Here is an 18,120-nt window from a genome sequence, read left to right as displayed (position 1 = left end):
GTTCTAGAAGGATGTGTGATGTATGTTCTAGAAGGTTAGCTCCTGCAGGAGGGGGCCTGCCTGTGTTAGAGTGTAGCCCATTCTACCTAGAAGCATGTGCTGAGCACTGCCCGGGACCACGGCACCACACTCCAAGGATTTGTCCTCATTTGGCGAAGGGACACGTAAACCGTTAACATAAAACAGAGACTGAAATAAGCCAGCGTGTATTATAGCTGGAAAGCAGATGTGATCACGAGTGCAGACACATGCTTCAGACGACACGTGGGCGTGACGGAAGGACCACAATGCCTACTGTCTGCCACGTCCGGCGTGGGCCGCAGTCCAAGAGTGCTATTTTCTTACAATGACAAAAATGTCCAAATTACACTATAACTACTAGATGAATTACTACAGTCATTAATGGAACAATGTGAAAGAAAAGATGCTTAAGTATTGAGTAAAAAAATGCACACGTTTGTATGTATGCTATAATTGCAATTATGTAGAAATGTGTGTCTATAAAGACAAAGACATAAATAGCAAAAGGGAAAATTATTATCTGAAATACTGAGATTTAGGGTGATTTTTTTCCCCTCTTAATTTCCAAAACTTCTGTAACGTGGCTATCTAATCTTTATCCATAAAAAAGAGAAAACTCAGCACATCTCCTGATTATGATTCACTGAGTATATTTATTGAGTGCCCACATAGTAAGCCCTCAGAAAACACTGTTTTTCACAAAAGGAGTGAATGTCTTTTAGTCCTATCGCTTTGTCTTGAAGAATTAGAAATGTCATACACGTGTCGCTTCATCCTAACTTCCCCGTGAACCAGGTAAAGGAAAGGCATGATTTTTGTCTTAGAGATGGAGAGAATGAGGCACACGAAGTTGTGACTTGCCGCAAGCCACACAAAGTTAGTGACAGAACCAGAGCTAGAACCCAGGTATGCACACCCTCTCCGTGGAGCCCGCTCACACTTCCCGGCTGTGTTGGCAGCTCCCTGTTCTTACACTAACGAACACCACACACCACAACACTCGCAGGTAGCCAGTGGGCAGCCTCGTTGGCAGGGCCAAAGATGAGAAGGGCATTAGTGTTTTAAAGAGTGGAAGAAAGGATCCTCAGTCCTTACTGGGTCTTTATAGGAACATCTGGCCTACATCATCAGAACAGCCCGGGGCAAAGACTTGAGTCATGGCGCAGATGGTGCCTCAAACCCCAGATGCTTGCTTGTGTAATAATCCTAATGAAGCCAAATATTTTCATTGGCTAGGCTTGTGCAGGAAGCAGTCAACGGAAATGTACTCTCACCCCAATCAGATGTATCCTCGCAGGGACTTCTCCTTCGGTCACCCGCACAGCCTCATCAAACACGTTGGCATTGGTCCGGGACAACAGGGCCACTTGGCCTTTGGCATCACCTCTAATGCCACCTTTTGGGAGAGAGCACAAACTCTGTGGCAAAACCAAATAAACAGGAAAACTAATTTTTGGAACAAATAAATGAAGACTAACTGAAAGCCTTACTCTGATGGTTTCCTCCAACCAAAGTCTTTTTCCTTACTCGCTTGCAGACATCCAAGATAGTAGCTCCCACATACGCTATTTCCACGCCAAACCTGAAACTCTGTGGGAAAACGACAAAACAAACGGAGTCAACAACCCCTCCCTGAAGTAGGTTAGCACATTTCTGTCCCCGTGAGTCCCGGCCTAGCCAAACCCAACTGTTGATTCCTAACTCATAAACCCACTCACAATCAAATGATCACTGACTTGACTTCTAAGCTTTCAGAACTGCAGCTTCCATCCTGAAACCTTCAGGTTACTATCTTCCTTTACGCCTTGCCCCCAAATCCAAATCTGGGCAATTCTCCCACCACGGGACCTAGACTATTTTTCTCACCACTGCTACCAGCCCAGCTCAGCAACCTGAACCCCATGCCTCCCCCACTTGGTCTCTCCCTCCCACGGCCAGATGCGTCTCTATGCCTCTGTCAGATGACTCTTGCCCACAAACCTTCATCAGGCCACAACCTTGCTACAAAACAGGAAGAAGGTGATGCGTGCACTCTGAACAGCCCTCACAGCCCAGACAGCCTTGTTTCCTTTCCATTCCCCAAGACCAATGGAAAACTTCTCTTTTAATCAAATCTACCCTTCCTTCCAAATCAACGCAAATGAAAAAGCGTAAATTATACAAAGACTGAGGGAGGGCCAGGGGGTTTCTCCCCTCGCCTCAGAGACTCCCTCAACATTAATTTAAAACAGCCACCCCACACAGCCAGCCCCAAGCACCTTCACTTCCTGAGCATTCCCTGCGCTCCCCGCCTTGGCGCAGGGCAAAACAGTCTCCTACCCTTCAAAACACAGCCCCATACCCTACTTCCTTGATCACTGCGGCTGGAAAAACACCAAACTCATGGTACTTATTGCCCTTTTCCATGCACTTATCACTTAAAGTAATAAACTACGATGTGCTTTGGTGAACATCAGTAATACTTAGAAAAACACGAGACTTTCGACAAATAGTACTTTGTTGCTACAGGACCATTCTGAGTGAGCCATAACCCAAAACATAAAATAAAATAACCATGAGTCCACGCTGATATAAACAAACGATTGAGTAAGTGGGAAAGAAGATAAAAATCTTCTTTGCAGAGGAATTCTCAATAATTTATGTAGATACCCCGACAGCCTCCCACAGACAGGTACTGGAAAAGGGAGGATCGTGATAGCTTTCTCAGACAGCCGAGGACGCCAGGAGTTGTCACGCTCATGGTGGCAGACACAAGTTTTCCAGATTTTTATTTCACTTGAAAGCAAGAATTTTATCTTGGGCAACAAACATTTGTCGGTTGTCTTCCTTGAAGTCACAGCTCACTTGCTTCATTTCTGAGAGAATGCCAAAGGCCCGAGTCTGTCAGCTGCTCTTTCAAGGACGGACAGCAACGACAAACACATCCAGCTGAGCTCACAGCTCAATCCCAAGAGTGCTCTCGGTCAGACAGCCAACACACGTCCACGTGCAGAAGCGCTTTATTCACACCTGCCGCTTGCTCGCACACAATACTAGAGACACACCCAAGGGCCAGCAGTCCATCCAGTCTGCTGTCACACCAGGGTGTTCCGGAGGGAACCGCTTTTGTTTGTTTGACTCTGAGTGCGTCGCAAGAAGAGCACAATGATTGCCAGCACCATGTGGTGACACCGCCTTGGCTCATGGGCAGGCATCAGCAGTGCAAATGTGAACACAGGGACAATGGCCCACGCGAGCGTTGTGAACACAGTTTTGACTTTGCAGACCCCCTGAGAGCCACAGAGAACCACTGCTTAGAAGGAAGGATCTGCTACGTACTGGGCGCCTGGCACAGGGTAACCACGGGAAAGCGAGGGTGGGGAACCACAATGCTTGCTTCTACAGTTCTGGGCACTGGGAAGCAGAGAGAGCTCTTACCTGTGTGAGATAGAAGACGTGCGTGTGAGGGACTGTAAACAGAGCATTGACTGCACCACGGAAGGTATAGATCTGTTGATGTGGGTCCCCTACAAAGATTTTCCCACATGGCTGAGACAGAACTATGTTCATGATAGCTGCAACCAATAAGAGGGACAGTAAGAGAGCTGAAGGAATGCCAACTCACAGAGCAAAAAGAAACCATATTTACGACAGAAAGATGAAAACGCTTCATGAAACGAAGCCAGGGCATGCTGGACAACAGAGTTGTCTTTCCCTGCAGAATATGCAGGCAATGCAAAGAAACAACTGTATAATGGACAAGAGAAACCATTTCTAAGCCTAGGAATGCAGATTATTTTTAGTCCCGGATAAATGATGGAGTCTAAAAAAAAAAACCACATAAGCAAATAAAAAATGAGGCAAATTGTCTTCTCTAACATTGTAACTCAAAGCTCAAAAATGACCCCACAAAGGCACGCTATTTTCTATCAGCCACTTGAAAAACACACAACACAAACTGTCCGCTCTAAGTTGACTAGCTTTTCCTACTCAGCATGAGTCTAGGTCCCAATCGCCTGACGACCTATGCTTAGTCAACGTTTTAAGAATAACCGAAGCAAAACATTTACAGAAAAATAAATTCGCCTTGAGTGGTAGGGGGGGCGGTAAAGGACAACTGCTGAAATCCAAAGTGAAATAATAAAGGATTTCTGTGTGACTAAATGACCATTTGCTCCTCTTCTTTATGACAAATAAGAATAATCAACTTATTTCATACGTATGTCCTCTTACATAATCACAATGTTGTTTCTATGTGTTTGAGACTACTGATGTCCTGAATAGTTTATCACCTGGGGTACAGTCCTGGGCCTCATCCACAAAGATGGCGTCAAAAGAGGCAAGCAAAGGCTTGCTCAGCTGCCAGAGTTTCAAATAGCCTAAAAGAAGGGGGCAGTAAGAGTCAGAACTCGCAAGCAGAGCAGTCACATTTAACAGGTATCAAGAGGTGGGAACTGGCATACCATCATGAGTCATTTGGTAAGCCTCTTCTTTGCATTCCCCCAACTTCCGCATGTTGTCCCAGAGTCGGCTGGCTTCAAGGACACCGTTCTAGAAAGCAAGTGATATGGCAAGTCATAGTTTAAGACCCTGGAAAAGACATCTCCTGAAATCACTTTCATTCTCACATACAGAGGTCTGAACGAAGGCACCATCAAAGCACAGTGAGGGGCAGTGCCCCCCTAACCTTCCTCTGCCTCCATGACAGCCTTTGAACAATGTCAAGTGCAGAGATGAGTAAGAAGGGGCCATCCCAAGCCCAGTGATAAAGCATCGCTCAAAGAGTACAAGATCTGGGGTGGTTGGGGAGGGGGGAAGAGCACAAGATATGATGAACCAGATAAGGCTGGATTCGTTCTCTAGATTTATGACTGACCACTAAGTCATACAAAGAATGGCCAATGATTGAAAAGACGAGAAAAATCAGAAAAGAGATTCCTTATCTTTAGATTCTATATCCTGCAGACCCAATGACAAGCTCCTACAAACCTTGGGTAGAAGGAGCCTCATCTGTTGAATTAAGGGGACCAGTGTGCAGATTAAGTCACATGTCTGAGTCCTCTTCACAGAAAATACTACACCTCATGGCTACCACAGGCCTGGGAGTCAGACTGCCTGCTAGCAGTTTTGAAGAAATGAAAGACAAGCAGAACAGTGTATCATATCGGCTCTTCTCATTTATCCTTGATCCCTGACACCGAAGATATTTAGATACTCACCAGCTTCTCACTCTGTTCAACCATGACTCTCTGTCCTTGGCTGTTCTTACACCAGATAGGCACGTGATCAATAGTCAGCTCCTCGTCGGCCGAGGCAAAGAAGTTTTCTAAAGTCTTACATACTAGCTTGGCCCTTATGAATCCACCTTTCCCTTCAGCGAGGACAGAATTGACCATGAAGGGGGTCAACTTGAAGAGATTCAATTTCTTCTTTAATTGGTACCTGTAATACACATCCCAAATGAACAATATTTGACTGTTACCACTGCAATATGGTATTTAAGTGTCTCCCCCCACTCCAACCCCCTTCCCTACAGTGATACCACCTGGCCACCTTAAATGTCACAATAGGTTAAGGGTAAACAAAAGCCAGAGAAGTTGAACAAGGTCCATGCAAGATTTGAAATGGCTTCATCCAGCTTTCAGGAATTCTCAGATAATAACCCAGAAGATGAAGTGGCTCACGGCAGATGCCATTACGCCATGGTGTGGACTAGATTCCAAGAGGTCCCTAAGGGGACACTCGAGTTCCCTGAAGCTCTCCCATCCAAGGGAATGCTAGTCCAGAGGCCCCAGGAAGCCCAGACGAGCGCCCATCAGCTGAGTGTCCCCCCACCACCTCATCCAAGGGAAGCCTATCCATCAGACTGGTGAGAGCCTGCACTCCAGACCAGTCATTTGGACTTTCTGTGCCTCAAAGAAATGAGAACGTTCACCTCAGTGAGACACTATTATTTGCAAACAACATATTTTTACAGGTTAAGGTGCAAATCACTAAATATCTTTCTATTTCCTGCCTATAAGTGGAGCTGAAAGCATTCCATTTTCTCAGTGTTGCTGTGTCTAAGTTCATATGTAATCATGATAATCACAACGGGAAAACCAGGAATTAGACAACGATGGTGGTAGCGCCAATGCTCACTTCCGCCCGACGTGTCCATAGGCCATGGAATGAAAGGTTTTGCAGATGACATTGCTGGGGAAGACTAGCTCGGCCTGCTTTGCGATGCTCTTGTTGAATGTCACATACAGAAACCTGCTCTCAGACCACTTCTCAGCATACTTGACCAGGGTAGAGGTCTTCCCGGTGCCTGGGGAAGCCAAGAGGAAAGGAGGTGACCCTCTGACCAGGAAAAACTGTTCCAAAGGATGCCCTAATCAGGTCTTATCCATGCTTATCCTGCCTCTTGCTTGAGACCAGACCGTGACAAGTTTTTCAATCCTGGTAAGGCGTAGTGAAAAGAGCGGCAGATTTTAAGCCAGATTAACCTGGGCTGGGATCGTGGCTCCTGGTTCTAGCTGAGCAGTGAAGGACGAGCCACTCGACTTCACTGACCATCAGTGTACTCCTCAGCCATGCGTGGGTAATGCTGACCTTGTAGGGTCTGGCAGGATAAAGGCAATCATCAGGTACCCAGCAGAGGGACTCAGTAAGAGTACCTATTGCTGGCCTAGGCATCAGTAATGCTTCAATGGCAAGAGCATGCAAGTGAGATTCAAGGATGCTTCTGGCCCATTCTGCGCTCTCCAGTGTGCCCTGTCCCTCCACCATTCGTTCGTTCAGTTATCATTCACTTAACAAGTACTTATGAGCACCTACTCCACGCTCAGCTGTATGCTAAGCACTGGGAGTATGTTAAAAAAAAAACCCATAAAGCAAGGTTCCTGTACTACAATCTCATTGGGAAAACAATACCAACACAATTGAAACAATGAGAGTATAATGACAACGCAGTAGACCAAAAAAAGAGTATGAATTTGGAAACAAAAAATCTCACCTGTAAAAGAAGAAAAATAGTACCTCTTTCACTACCTAACAGGGCTACTGCTGTGAAGATTAATGACACGGTGCAGAAGTCTTTATAAAATGTGTGTGTTGGCTATACTTATTAAATAATTGGGCACCAAATAGTTAATACAGATGATTAGTTACAGTAAGAGTTCAGAGATCACAGAGGACCCAAATGGCTAAAGAAGCCTCCACCAAGAAGAAACAGCAATGCTGGGAGTCAGACAGACCATGGCAAAGAAGGCGGGCGGGGGGTGGGGGAAGGCATGCTCTGGGAGAGAAACAGACCCAGCTATGAATTCTAAGTTCTCCACTTATTTGCTTTTAACCTGGGGCAAATCACTGTAATTTCTCTGAGCTTCAGATCCTTATCTATAAAACAGAGATAACTAACCAACCTTCCAGAATGTTGTTAGGATTTAGCACAGTGCCAGGCACTGAATGAATGGTTGCTGTTGTTTGTTTGTAGGATATTTAGGCAGAAAAGAAGGAGGAAGGAATTCCAGGTAGAAAATAGTATGAGCAAAGGCTCAGACAAAAGGATAACCAAGTACTTTAGGAGACTGTAAGTACAATTAGTTGACTAAAGCAGGAGAATTACAGACAGCATATTTAGGAATGTAGGTTAGAATCCAGTGCAGGGAGAGCCGCCAAGACTTTACCTGACAGAAATCAGGGAGCTACGGAAACACAGCCTGCCTCTCCGTGAACAATCAGTGCCTAAGCATATACAACGATAAATGACAGGTTGGGTCAATCCTGGTGGTATCTATCCCACAAACTAATTCCTATGAACTATCTGTCCAACCAGGAACTCCAGTGTGGATGCTCCCTGGGGTGGTAAAACAACAACAAAAAAAGAAAAAACCAAACATTCCTTAACTGCTTTTAAAATTATTTAATTGGGATGCCTGGGTGGCTCAGTCAGTGAAGCGTTTGCCTTCGGCTCAGGTCATGATCCCAGGGTCCTGGGATCGAGTCCTGCATCAGGCTCCTCGCTCAGTAGGGAGCCTGCTTCTCCCTCTGCCTGCCACTCCCCCTGCTTCTGCTTGCTCTCTCTCTCTCTCTGACAAATAAATAAAAATAAAATCTTTTTTAAAAAGTAAATTAATTAATTAATTAAATTAAATTAAATAATTTAACTGCAGTAGTTGGATAATAGACCAAGGTAAAGAAATTCTAGCAGGTAGCAGGGAAGAGGGATGCAGGGATAAGAGCCATGAACCTGACTCTCTAATCCAGGAATGGTGAGCTCCCTTACCTGCAAATGCCATAATCTTTACCACCTGGAGAGGTTCCATCTTGTGGCTCAGAATCAGCTGTTGTTCATGTGTAAGTTGGATGGCTGTTTTCTTGCTATAATCATTACAGAAAAGAAATTAGAAAAATAAAAAGGAATTCCAAAGACCAGGTGATGGACTGTCACAAAGCAAACAGGCAGATCGGAGGAACAAAATTAACCAAACGAAAGGCCTCCCCTTGGGGTGATAAACATGTTCCAAAGCTAGTTAATGATGCTGGTTGCACACTTAGTAAATTTACTGAAAATCACTGAATTGTACAATTAAAATGGGTGAATTTTATGTAATGTAAATTACACCTCAATGAAATTGTTAAGACAAAATACCTCTCCTCCTTAAGTATAAGAAGGAACTGAGAATAGAAGACAAAACACATACACACACAAACCCCTATATACATACCCTGGCCAAACTGATGGTTCCTCTTTAACTTGTCTGGCCTGAGTACAGGAATTCTCCTGAAGATACAGGCAATAGAAAATGTTGTAGTGAATCCTAATAGGGAAAAAGCAGATTTAGAGATTTTCAAATTAAGTCACAATCTCTATCTTGTTTTCCCTTAGATGTATTTGGACTCCTTACCATTTCTAAAAAGAAAATACCTACCAATATTTTATGGAAAAAAGGAAGGAAGGAAAGGAAAGGAAAGGAAAGGAAGAAAGAGTGAGAGAGAGAGAGAGAGAGAGAAAGAAAGAAAGAAAAAGGAAGGAAGGAAGGAAAGAAGGAAGGAAGGGATTTTAAATATACCTAGAGCTGACCAAAGCCCTCTCGGAAAGCCCAGCTCTGGAAAGGTGCCTGGCTCCAGTGTGTAATGGCAAAGGAGAGAGACCAGGACATGCTATTTGGGGAACAAGGCACTAGCTGTGACCCTAAGAGACAAATAATCATAAAAGCACTAAGAACCAGCTGAGGGGCGCCTGGGTGGCTCAGTCGTTAAGCGTCTGCCTTCGGCTCAGGTCATGATTTCAGGGTCCTGGGATCGAGCCCTGCACTGGGCCCCCTGCTCAGCGGGGAGTCTGCTTCTCCCTCTGCCTCTGCCCCTCCCGATGCTTGTGCGCTAGTGTGCGCGTGCACACTCTCTCTCTCTGTCAAACAAATAAATAAAATCTTAAAAAAAAAAGAACCAGCTGAAAACAAATGTAAATTCTACTCCAAGCAGTGCAATTCTTGTTCGACATCAACCTACTGTCATCTTATCTTTCTCAGACTCCTTTGCTCTGCTCCCTGCTTCTTGTAAGGTGGTAACTGGTGTAGAAGCGTGAAGAACATTCTATCTTTAAAGGTCCCAAAGAAAGGGTGTTACACAGAGAACAAGATATGATTACCAAGGACTGGAAACGAAACAGCCTGCAAGCCACCAAGAGGGGCCCAAGATGACATGGGAACAGTCAGCAGAGGCCCCCAAAATGGGCAAACAGCCCGCTAAAAGCCACTCCAAAGCTCTCTGGGTTCACAATGACCCCAAACTCTTCTCCCTCCATCACCAACTCCCCACATTTAGAACATTGCTCCCCATCCCCAGAGTGAAAGTGATCTCTGAGCACAAATATCTTTAATAACACAACACTTCAATCTCCAGCCATATTATCTTCAGGTAAAGCATGAAGAAATACATGAACACAGCAAAACTCAACATATCCTACCCTCCATTCCTCCTCCCTGTCCTTGTGAACATGGAGAGAATCTGCAGGTTCGTATTTGCACTTAAGGACGTTATTCACCATTTGTGTATTTGTCTCGTCCCATGCCTCAATGCCATGGTGTGGGACACAACATAACTGACATTTAATAAACTGAAGCATAACTCAGAAACACAGCAAATACTCTTGACATTTCTGGAGCATGCGAGTTCCATCCCTGAACTCCACCAAGGACGACTGGGCCACAGCTCACATGGTGCCCCCAGCCATGTTCCTCCCAGGGCTCATGGAGTCCAGAGAAAGGAAATCCCCTCTGGGCCTTCTGCTTCCCCAGCACGGGCTGCAACAGCACACTGCCTGTCTCTAGGTCCGGGATCAGGGCCCTCTGACAGCTGCCCTTCATGGTGTGGATTTCATTCTGACCTCTCACTGTGGCCTACATCAGCTTCCCTTGTCTGGCTGCTGCCGGCCTCACGGAACCCTGGATTGGTCTCCCTCTTCTTCACTACAGTCTTGCCACACTGGACCACTTCTCTTCTTGTATATACTAAATTCATTCCCGTCTTTGGACCCTGAAATTATCTATGCCTTCTGCTAAAATGCTCTCCCCTCAAGTCTTAAAATGTCATTTTAAAACTGACATTCAGGTTTTATTTCAAATGTTACTTCCTCAGAGAGGCTTTTCTTCACCCAATCTAACGTAGTGTTCCCCACCTCCCTTGCTGGTCACCCAGTTCATTTTCTTTGTACCACTTTTCACTCACTACAATGTTCTTGTTTAACGCGCTTACTTAATACAGTACCTGCCTCCCCTCCCTGGAACACACAGTCCACGAGGACTGGAATAGCGGCTGACTCATTCATGGGGCATCCTGAGTGCCTGAAAAACGATCTGACATGCAGCACGTGCTTCAGATCTGCTGATTCTCTCCCAGCTGCCCTGTGCACACCTGCCGGCGAGTGAAACCACGACGGTCACTCCGAACGAACCACCCACGTGCTAGAGACGGGAAGGCAGGAGAGACTCAGCCACAATGCTTACATCCCATCCCAAAAGAGAAATGGAGGAGCCAAATCCTAATGCTTCCTTAGGAAAATATAGCCACATAGGAAGAAGGAAAAGGCTCCTTTTAGCGAGGGGACGTCAGGTCAGGCTTCAACAGCCTTGAGTGTCCGCCTGCCTCAGCGCTGTTTCACAGCCGGACGGCACTTGCTATTCGCAGGGCACGTCTGGTTCTCACAGCACCTTCCCTTTCCCGCCACGAGCACGGGGCGGGGGCCCTGGGAGATCCACGGCTTGCCCAGTGCGGGGCCTTTCCGTCTTCCTCCCACCGCTTTACCGGTTGCTGATGTTGACCCCCTTCTCCCTCATGGCGTAGAGAAGCACAGCGATGCAATACAGGGTCTCAGTGATGTCTGGCATGGTCACGGTGGAGCTGGGCCTCCGGAGGCAGAATAGCAGCTGCTGGATGTCGTTCACGCTGCTGGACAGCAGGACGATGGCCGCTACCAGAGCCCACACGTTGACACCCTGTGGAGGGAGGCGGACCGGGGAGAAAAGACACAGAACACGGCTAATAAAACCACATCAGACAACCAGCGGAAGAGCCAAGTCTCAGGCTGCCTGAGCCGAGGGCAAACTTCCCACGGGACTTCTGGAAACACGGCAACCTTTCCTTTCAGCCTGGATTCCTTTCTCCTCATCACTTCTGGATTTGAGTTCTTAGTTTTCTTTAGTTGAACATTAAGAAAGGATCTAACATAGGACCTTGCCTAGAGAGGATACGCCCACCACCCCACCATTCCTCTCCAGGTCAGTGTGAGCCCTCAGGTCCACAGAGACTCAATAGGTCAGAGCAAGCTCACCGGGCAACAGTGCCCACCGGGAAGGCACAACGGAGGGGAGACGCAAAAGAAGACAGCGGTCTCTCGGGGACAAAACCAAGACTGACAATTCCTGGGCATTAAGACATCAATCTACTATTTACTTTGTGGTATATTTAAGTTGATTGATATTTTAATTAACTAATATTAATCAGATGTTTTAATTATCTTTAAACTTCTAATGTTTCAATTAATATGAAATAAATGATTGAAAATTTATTATTATGGACACAGTATACTTTATTTAGTAGTATCTAAGAAAATGTTCATGAACACGGAAATAGTCAAATACTGGAAAAGTATCTTTCTCATTCTTCACTTTACTACAAGTATCCCAGTTATAATTTCAGGGTCCTCTCACTCCAACCATCTGTGAAAGCACTCTCCCCCCACCATCACCAGCAATCACTTCACTAAAGACAGAAAGACAAATATACATGGCTAGATTTCCAACCCTCTGCAGGTTGCAGAACACAGGCTGAGGGTGCACATAGCTTCCAAGATAAAATTTAAGAATCCCTGATCTAAATAAGGAGCCATAAGAACGAGTCAGGTACAACTGATGAATCACTGAAGTCTACCTCTGAAACTAATAATATACTGTATGTTAATTAATTTAAATAAAATAAAATTTTAAAATAAATAAATAAAAATTAAAAAAATAAAAGGTCATCTGTCATATCAACACCCAAAGATATGGGAATGGTGAACATTTTAGTGTCTTTTCATCTTATTATATATAAGCAATAAATAAATTTTACTTTTTTTACCAAAAAAAAAAAAAAGCTGAGTCAGGAAACTGAAGACTATTTCTAGCTTCCCACTGACTCAGAGTGTTTGTAGAACCTTCATTTCTCTGGTTCTGTCAACAACCCAGTTGTTGATATTGGAATGGGTTACCTGGTAAAGAAATTCTTATTAATCAAAGCTTTCAGAGGCCAGATGACCATCCTCTGTTGAAGATTCCTCCACAGAATGGGAAATTGGATTAAATGCTTTTTAAGATTCCTTCCCAATTGAAGAATCTACAACAATGTGGCCTGTTATTTCCGTGGCACAGTCGGTTAAGTGTCCGACTCTTTGATTTTGGCTCCGGTCATGACCTCAGGGTTGTGAGATCGAGCCCAAGCCCGGCATTCGGCTCTGCACTGGACATGGAGCCTGCTTAAGATTCTCTCCCTCTCCCTCCGCCCCCCCCAACTCCCTCTCTTAAAAAAGAAAAGGGGGGGCGGGATTTTGAAAATACATCTAAGTGACTTAATCGCTACTACACTTTCTCGAGAGAAGAAAGGGTGTCTCCTCTGCCTGCAATCCCCCACGGCCTCTTCACTTACGGCAGCCGCCACATAGAGATCAGGGAGGTGCTGACGCACGCATGCCTCTGCCTCAGGAAGGAGGAGGTGGTCCCTCAGACTCCACAGCGCCCGTCCAGGGTCCACGCTGGGGGAGCATTTCGTCGTGGCCGTATAGCTGTACGACATTCATAGCAGAGTCCGTGAGAAACGGGATCCTAAGTACTAATACATGGGAAAGGACTTCCGAATAGGTCTTCCTCCAGGTAGAAAAGCCAACTCACCGGATGAGGTTCAGCACACACAAGTCTGACTCCTTCTCAATACCATAGTTCAACAGGATGCCATCCACTTTGCTCACAGCTTGCTCTTCATTCATCAGGTATCGATGATACAGCTTTTTCCAAGGAATGAACTGAATAGTTTAAAAAAAAGCACAATAACATGCAGGCAATGGCCATGAGACAGCAGATTAAGCCACAAACATATGGACAACCGTCTGACACTTGAAAAGCACTTAGAGCTCACAATTCAAAAGCTGGGCAAGTAGGGTAGAAACATTACACACATTTTGTCTGGAAACTAGGAGAACTGGGTGTTGGTTTCGGTTCCAACACTAACTTGATATAGAGTGTGGGAAAAGCTAGTGTGATTTCCCTCGTGAGAACACTAACAGCTCCGAGTTTCAATGAAGATCAAATAACATGAGAACTGTGGCTGGGGGCACCTGGGTGGCTTAGTCAGTTAAGCATCTCCTTCAGCTCAGGTCATGGTCCCAGGGTCCTGGGATCGAGCCCTGCATCAGGCTCCCTGCTCAAAGGGAAGCCTGCTTCTCCCTCTCCCTCTGCCCCTCCCCACCAGCTCGTGCTCTCTTCTCTCTCTCTCTCAAATAAATAAAAATAAAATCTTTTTTAAAAATAAAAAAAAAAACCCACCTGTGGCTGTACTAATATCAGACAAGAAAAGGCTCTATATCAAAAACTATTCCAAGAGAAAGGAGATTATATAATGATAAAAGGGCCAATTCACCAAGAAGATATAACAATCATAAAAACAAATGTACCAAATATCAGAGCTCCTCAATGAAGGAATCAGACAGACAGAACCAAAGGGAGGAACAGACAGCAACATGATAGTCCTAGGAGATTTCAATACTCCACTTTCAAGAATAAACAGAACAGACAGAAGATCAATAAGGAAGCAGAGGATGTGAACAACAGAAGAACAAGGGGACCTAACAGATAGATACAGAACATTCTACCCAACAACAGCAGCATATACAGTCGTCTCAGGTACATGTGGAACATTCTCCAGGACAGATCACATGCTACGCCACAAAAACAAGATGAAACCAGAGAGGGAGACAAACCATAAGAGACTCTTAATCATAGGAAACAAACTGAGGGTTGCTGGAGTGGAGGGGGTGAGGGGATGGGGTAACTGGGGGATGGACATGAAGGAGGGCATGTGATGTGATGAGCCCTGGGTGTTTTCCCTAAGACTGATGAATCACTGACCTCTACCTCTGAAACTCATAATACACTGTATGTTAACTGAATTTAAATAAAATTTTTTTTAAAGAAGAAAAAAAGAAATTTTAAAAGATTAAAGTTATAGAAAGTATCCTTTTTGATCACTATGGAATGAAACTAGAAATCAGTAGCAGAAAGAAATCTGGAAAACCAGGGGCGCCTGGGTGGCTCAGTCGTTAAGCGTCTGCCTTTGGCTCAGGTCATGATCCCAGGGCCCTGGGATCGAGCCCCACATCGGGCTCCCTGCTCAGCAGGAAGCCTGCTTCTTCCTCTCCCACTCCCCCTGCTTGTGTTCCCTCTCTCGCTGTGTGTCTCTCTCTGTCAAATAAATAAAAAAATTAAAAAAAAAAAAGAATCTGGAAAACCCAAAAGTATGTGGATATTAAACAACACACTCTTAAAACAACCAATGGGTCAAAAAAAAATCATAAGAAATTAGACAATACCTTGAGACAAATAAGAACAAAAACACAGCACACCAAAACTTATGGGATGAAGTGAAAGCCATGCTCAGAGAGAAGTTTATAACTGCAAACACCTATATTAAAGAAGAAGACCAAAAATCAACAACCTAACTTTATACCTACGGGGACTAGAAAAAAAGCTAGCAGAAGGAAGGAAATAATAAAGACCAGGGCAGAGATAAATGAAATAGAGAAGAGACAAACAAAAAAAATCAATGAAACTAAGTGTTGGTTTTCTTAAAAGATCAACAAAATTGACAACCCCTTCGGTAGACTAAGAAAAAAAGAGGAGATTCAAATAACTGAAATCAGAAATGAAAGAGGGGACATTACAACTGATAACAGAAATAAAAGGACATGAACAAACTGGACAACCTAGAAGAAAGGACAACCCAAGGCTGACTCATGAAGAAAGAGAAAATCTGAACAGACCAATAATAAGTGACTGAGGGGGTAACCAAAAACCTCCCAGCCCAGAAAAGCCCAGGGCCAGATGGCTTCACTGGAGAACTCCAATGAGCATTAATTTCTTTAGAAGAACTAGTATCATTCCTTCTCAAACGCTTCAGAAAAAAAGTAAAGAGGAGGGAGGACCTCCAAATTTATTCTATGAGGCTGGCATAACCAGAGAAGGCCAGAGAAAGATACTATGAGCAATGAAAGGAGAATGAGAGTTATGGCAGATCACCAGAAGTAAATACGTCACAGCCTTGTTGATGAAAAACAGCGTCAGTCGACCATTTCAAGAGGTAAATATAAACTGGGATAGCCTTCCCCAGATCTTCTCAAGCAGAATGGAGAAAACTCACTTATCCCCATCTGTGACTACTCAGTTCACATGGGAGACATCTCAGTTTAGTGGGAAGAAATACTATGACACAAAACAGAGTTCACATCCAAAGGCAGAAGAACAGTTCTCAGAAAGTAGGAGACAAGACCTCAAGCAAAGAATGAAGTAAGAGTGATACGAAATTTCTCCAAAACTTTTCGTGCTTCGACGAAGAATGTACTAGGTCTTCCTATGTCTACCCTGCACTCCATCCCTAAATTAATTTTTTTAAAGATTTTATTTATTTATTTGAGAGAGAAAGAGAAAGAGAGACCGCATGAGTGAGGGGAGGAGCCGAGGGAGAAGGAGAGAGAATCCCAGGCAGACTCTGTACTGAGTGCAGAGCCCAATGCAGGGCTCAATCCCATGACCTCCGAAACCACAACCTGAGCCAAAACCAAGAGTCCTAGACACCCAACCAACTGAGCCACCTAGGCGCCCCTCCATCCCTAAATTTCTAAACTTCACTATATCTGAAGGGAGAGTTCACCTTTATTTGTAGGGTTTATCCCCAATGGCTAGTCTAAGGGATATCGTAAGCCAAGCAACACATGCTCCCAGCCCTTGGGTTTACCCTTGAACCCAGAGCTGGGAGGGAAGAAGTGTAACTGAAGCACCAACAGAAGGGCAGGGCACCAGAGCAGTGACAGGATGGAGTCAGCACTAGGAAGTCTCTTCTGAGAGCATGGACTGCCCACTGTATCAACGGCAAGAGGGACACCAGGGTGATTCCACACGACTCATTTATGAATCACCTACTGTATATAAAATATCATGAGGCACAATGGAGAATGCAAAAACAAATAGGACCAGCAGCCTTCTATCCATGAGCCAATAATTTAAAAGGAGAAAGAAGGGGGACACCTGGGTGGCTCAGTCGGTTAAGCGCCCAACTCTTGGTTTTAGCTCAGGTCATGATCTCAGGGTCATGAGATCAAGCCCTGAGACAGCTCCGCGCTCAGCGCAGAGTCAACTTGAGATTCTTTCCCCTTCCCTCTCCCTCTCACTCTGCTCCTCCCCCTGCTTGCTTACACTCTCTCTCTCTAAATAAATAAATAAAATCTTTAAAAAGAGGCGGAACATTCTCTAAACTGTAATACAGAACGTGATAAGCTTCAAACAGAGGTATAAATTGCTACAAAAGCACAAGGAAGAGAATGTGAGAAATTTCTATTTCACTTTCCTAGGAATACACTGAAGCCTTGAAGACATGAGATGGCAACAGAGATACGAGGGGCCCTTTACATGCGGCGGGGGTGGTGAGGTAGCTGGACCAACCTACAGAGGGGAAGGAATATGCAGCCTATGGCTGGGATGCAGAAAATCACCTGTGGTGGACAGAATACAAGGATATGCTGAGAAGTGGGCCATGAGGCTGTAAACAAACACTAGGACAAACATGGAAAGCCTTAAATGCCTCCAGGGAATTCGGGTATTATTCTGGAGGCAAAGGGAAACTACCATTTCTGAAGAAACAATAGCATCAGAGGTCTGTTTTGAGCAAAGCTAACCTGTGTGCTTTTCGAGAAAGCATCACAGAGCCACAAGCGTTCTACGTACCAGCGGATCACTGATGATCTCTCTCCAAAGGTGGCACACTAGGCTCACATTCCAGTAGAGATCTTCCACGGGGAGGAAGGCGAAGATGTGCCTGAGGACTTCACTGGGCAGGCTACATATGTGGCTCTGGGGTTCTTGGCAGGGCAAGGTCCCAAGAAGCCCATAGTAAGAGTCAGGAATGGGATCAGGACCAATGTCCTCCACTTCTTGGCCAGGTTCTCCAGACTCTGCGGAGCGCCGTGACAGAGAGTCCTCAGCTTCTTGCCTGGCTTCCCTGGGTCTTGCGCACGACAGGGACAAACGATGCCGTGGAGTCTTTTTAGAAACCCCATCCCACTGACTGGTCCCTGTCCCTTGATTCCTGTCGTCCTCAAAGGACCGAGACCGCTTCCTTGCAGGCAGAGCGGATCCCGACGAGCCCAGTCTTACTTCGGCATCACCTTCCTGAGGCAGGGCACAATTGCTCTCTGCAGCGAAGATCATTTCCGCCTCCGAGTCCTTAGAGGTGTCCTGGCCCACAGAATTGCTTTTGGCCATGTCATTGATGCACCGCTGCTGGCTGGCTGGGAAGAATTCAGTGTTGTATCTTTGACATCCTTGACCTGGACAG

At 45.2% G+C, this 18,120-nt stretch overlaps 1 protein-coding gene across 2 annotated transcripts in view; it reads right to left on the bottom strand.

The window, feature by feature from the left end:
* FBH1 (F-box DNA helicase 1) overlaps nucleotides 1-18,120 on the bottom strand; it is a 52,661-nt gene that overhangs the window by 21,296 nt on the left and 13,245 nt on the right. For both annotated transcript variants that reach the window (XM_036090052.2, XM_036090054.2), the window contains 13 exons: nucleotides 17,511-18,112; nucleotides 13,410-13,540; nucleotides 13,168-13,303; nucleotides 11,290-11,480; nucleotides 8,712-8,804; nucleotides 8,270-8,364; nucleotides 6,142-6,310; nucleotides 5,220-5,442; nucleotides 4,464-4,551; nucleotides 4,293-4,379; nucleotides 3,439-3,575; nucleotides 1,512-1,611; nucleotides 1,296-1,417 (listed from right to left, as the gene is read on the bottom strand). In XM_036090052.2, coding sequence (XP_035945945.1) covers nucleotides 1,296-1,417; nucleotides 1,512-1,611; nucleotides 3,439-3,575; nucleotides 4,293-4,379; nucleotides 4,464-4,551; nucleotides 5,220-5,442; nucleotides 6,142-6,310; nucleotides 8,270-8,364; nucleotides 8,712-8,804; nucleotides 11,290-11,480; nucleotides 13,168-13,303; nucleotides 13,410-13,540; nucleotides 17,511-18,112 — 2,174 coding nt within the window. The remainder of the gene's footprint in view (nucleotides 1-1,295; nucleotides 1,418-1,511; nucleotides 1,612-3,438; nucleotides 3,576-4,292; nucleotides 4,380-4,463; nucleotides 4,552-5,219; nucleotides 5,443-6,141; nucleotides 6,311-8,269; nucleotides 8,365-8,711; nucleotides 8,805-11,289; nucleotides 11,481-13,167; nucleotides 13,304-13,409; nucleotides 13,541-17,510; nucleotides 18,113-18,120) is intronic.

The sequence above is a fragment of the Halichoerus grypus genome, chromosome 6 (genome assembly GCF_964656455.1).
Source record: "Halichoerus grypus chromosome 6, mHalGry1.hap1.1, whole genome shotgun sequence".
NCBI classification, from domain to species: domain Eukaryota; kingdom Metazoa; phylum Chordata; class Mammalia; order Carnivora; family Phocidae; genus Halichoerus; species Halichoerus grypus.
Note: the sequence above shows the minus strand (reverse complement) of the source record. Positions and strands in the feature narration are given on the sequence as shown.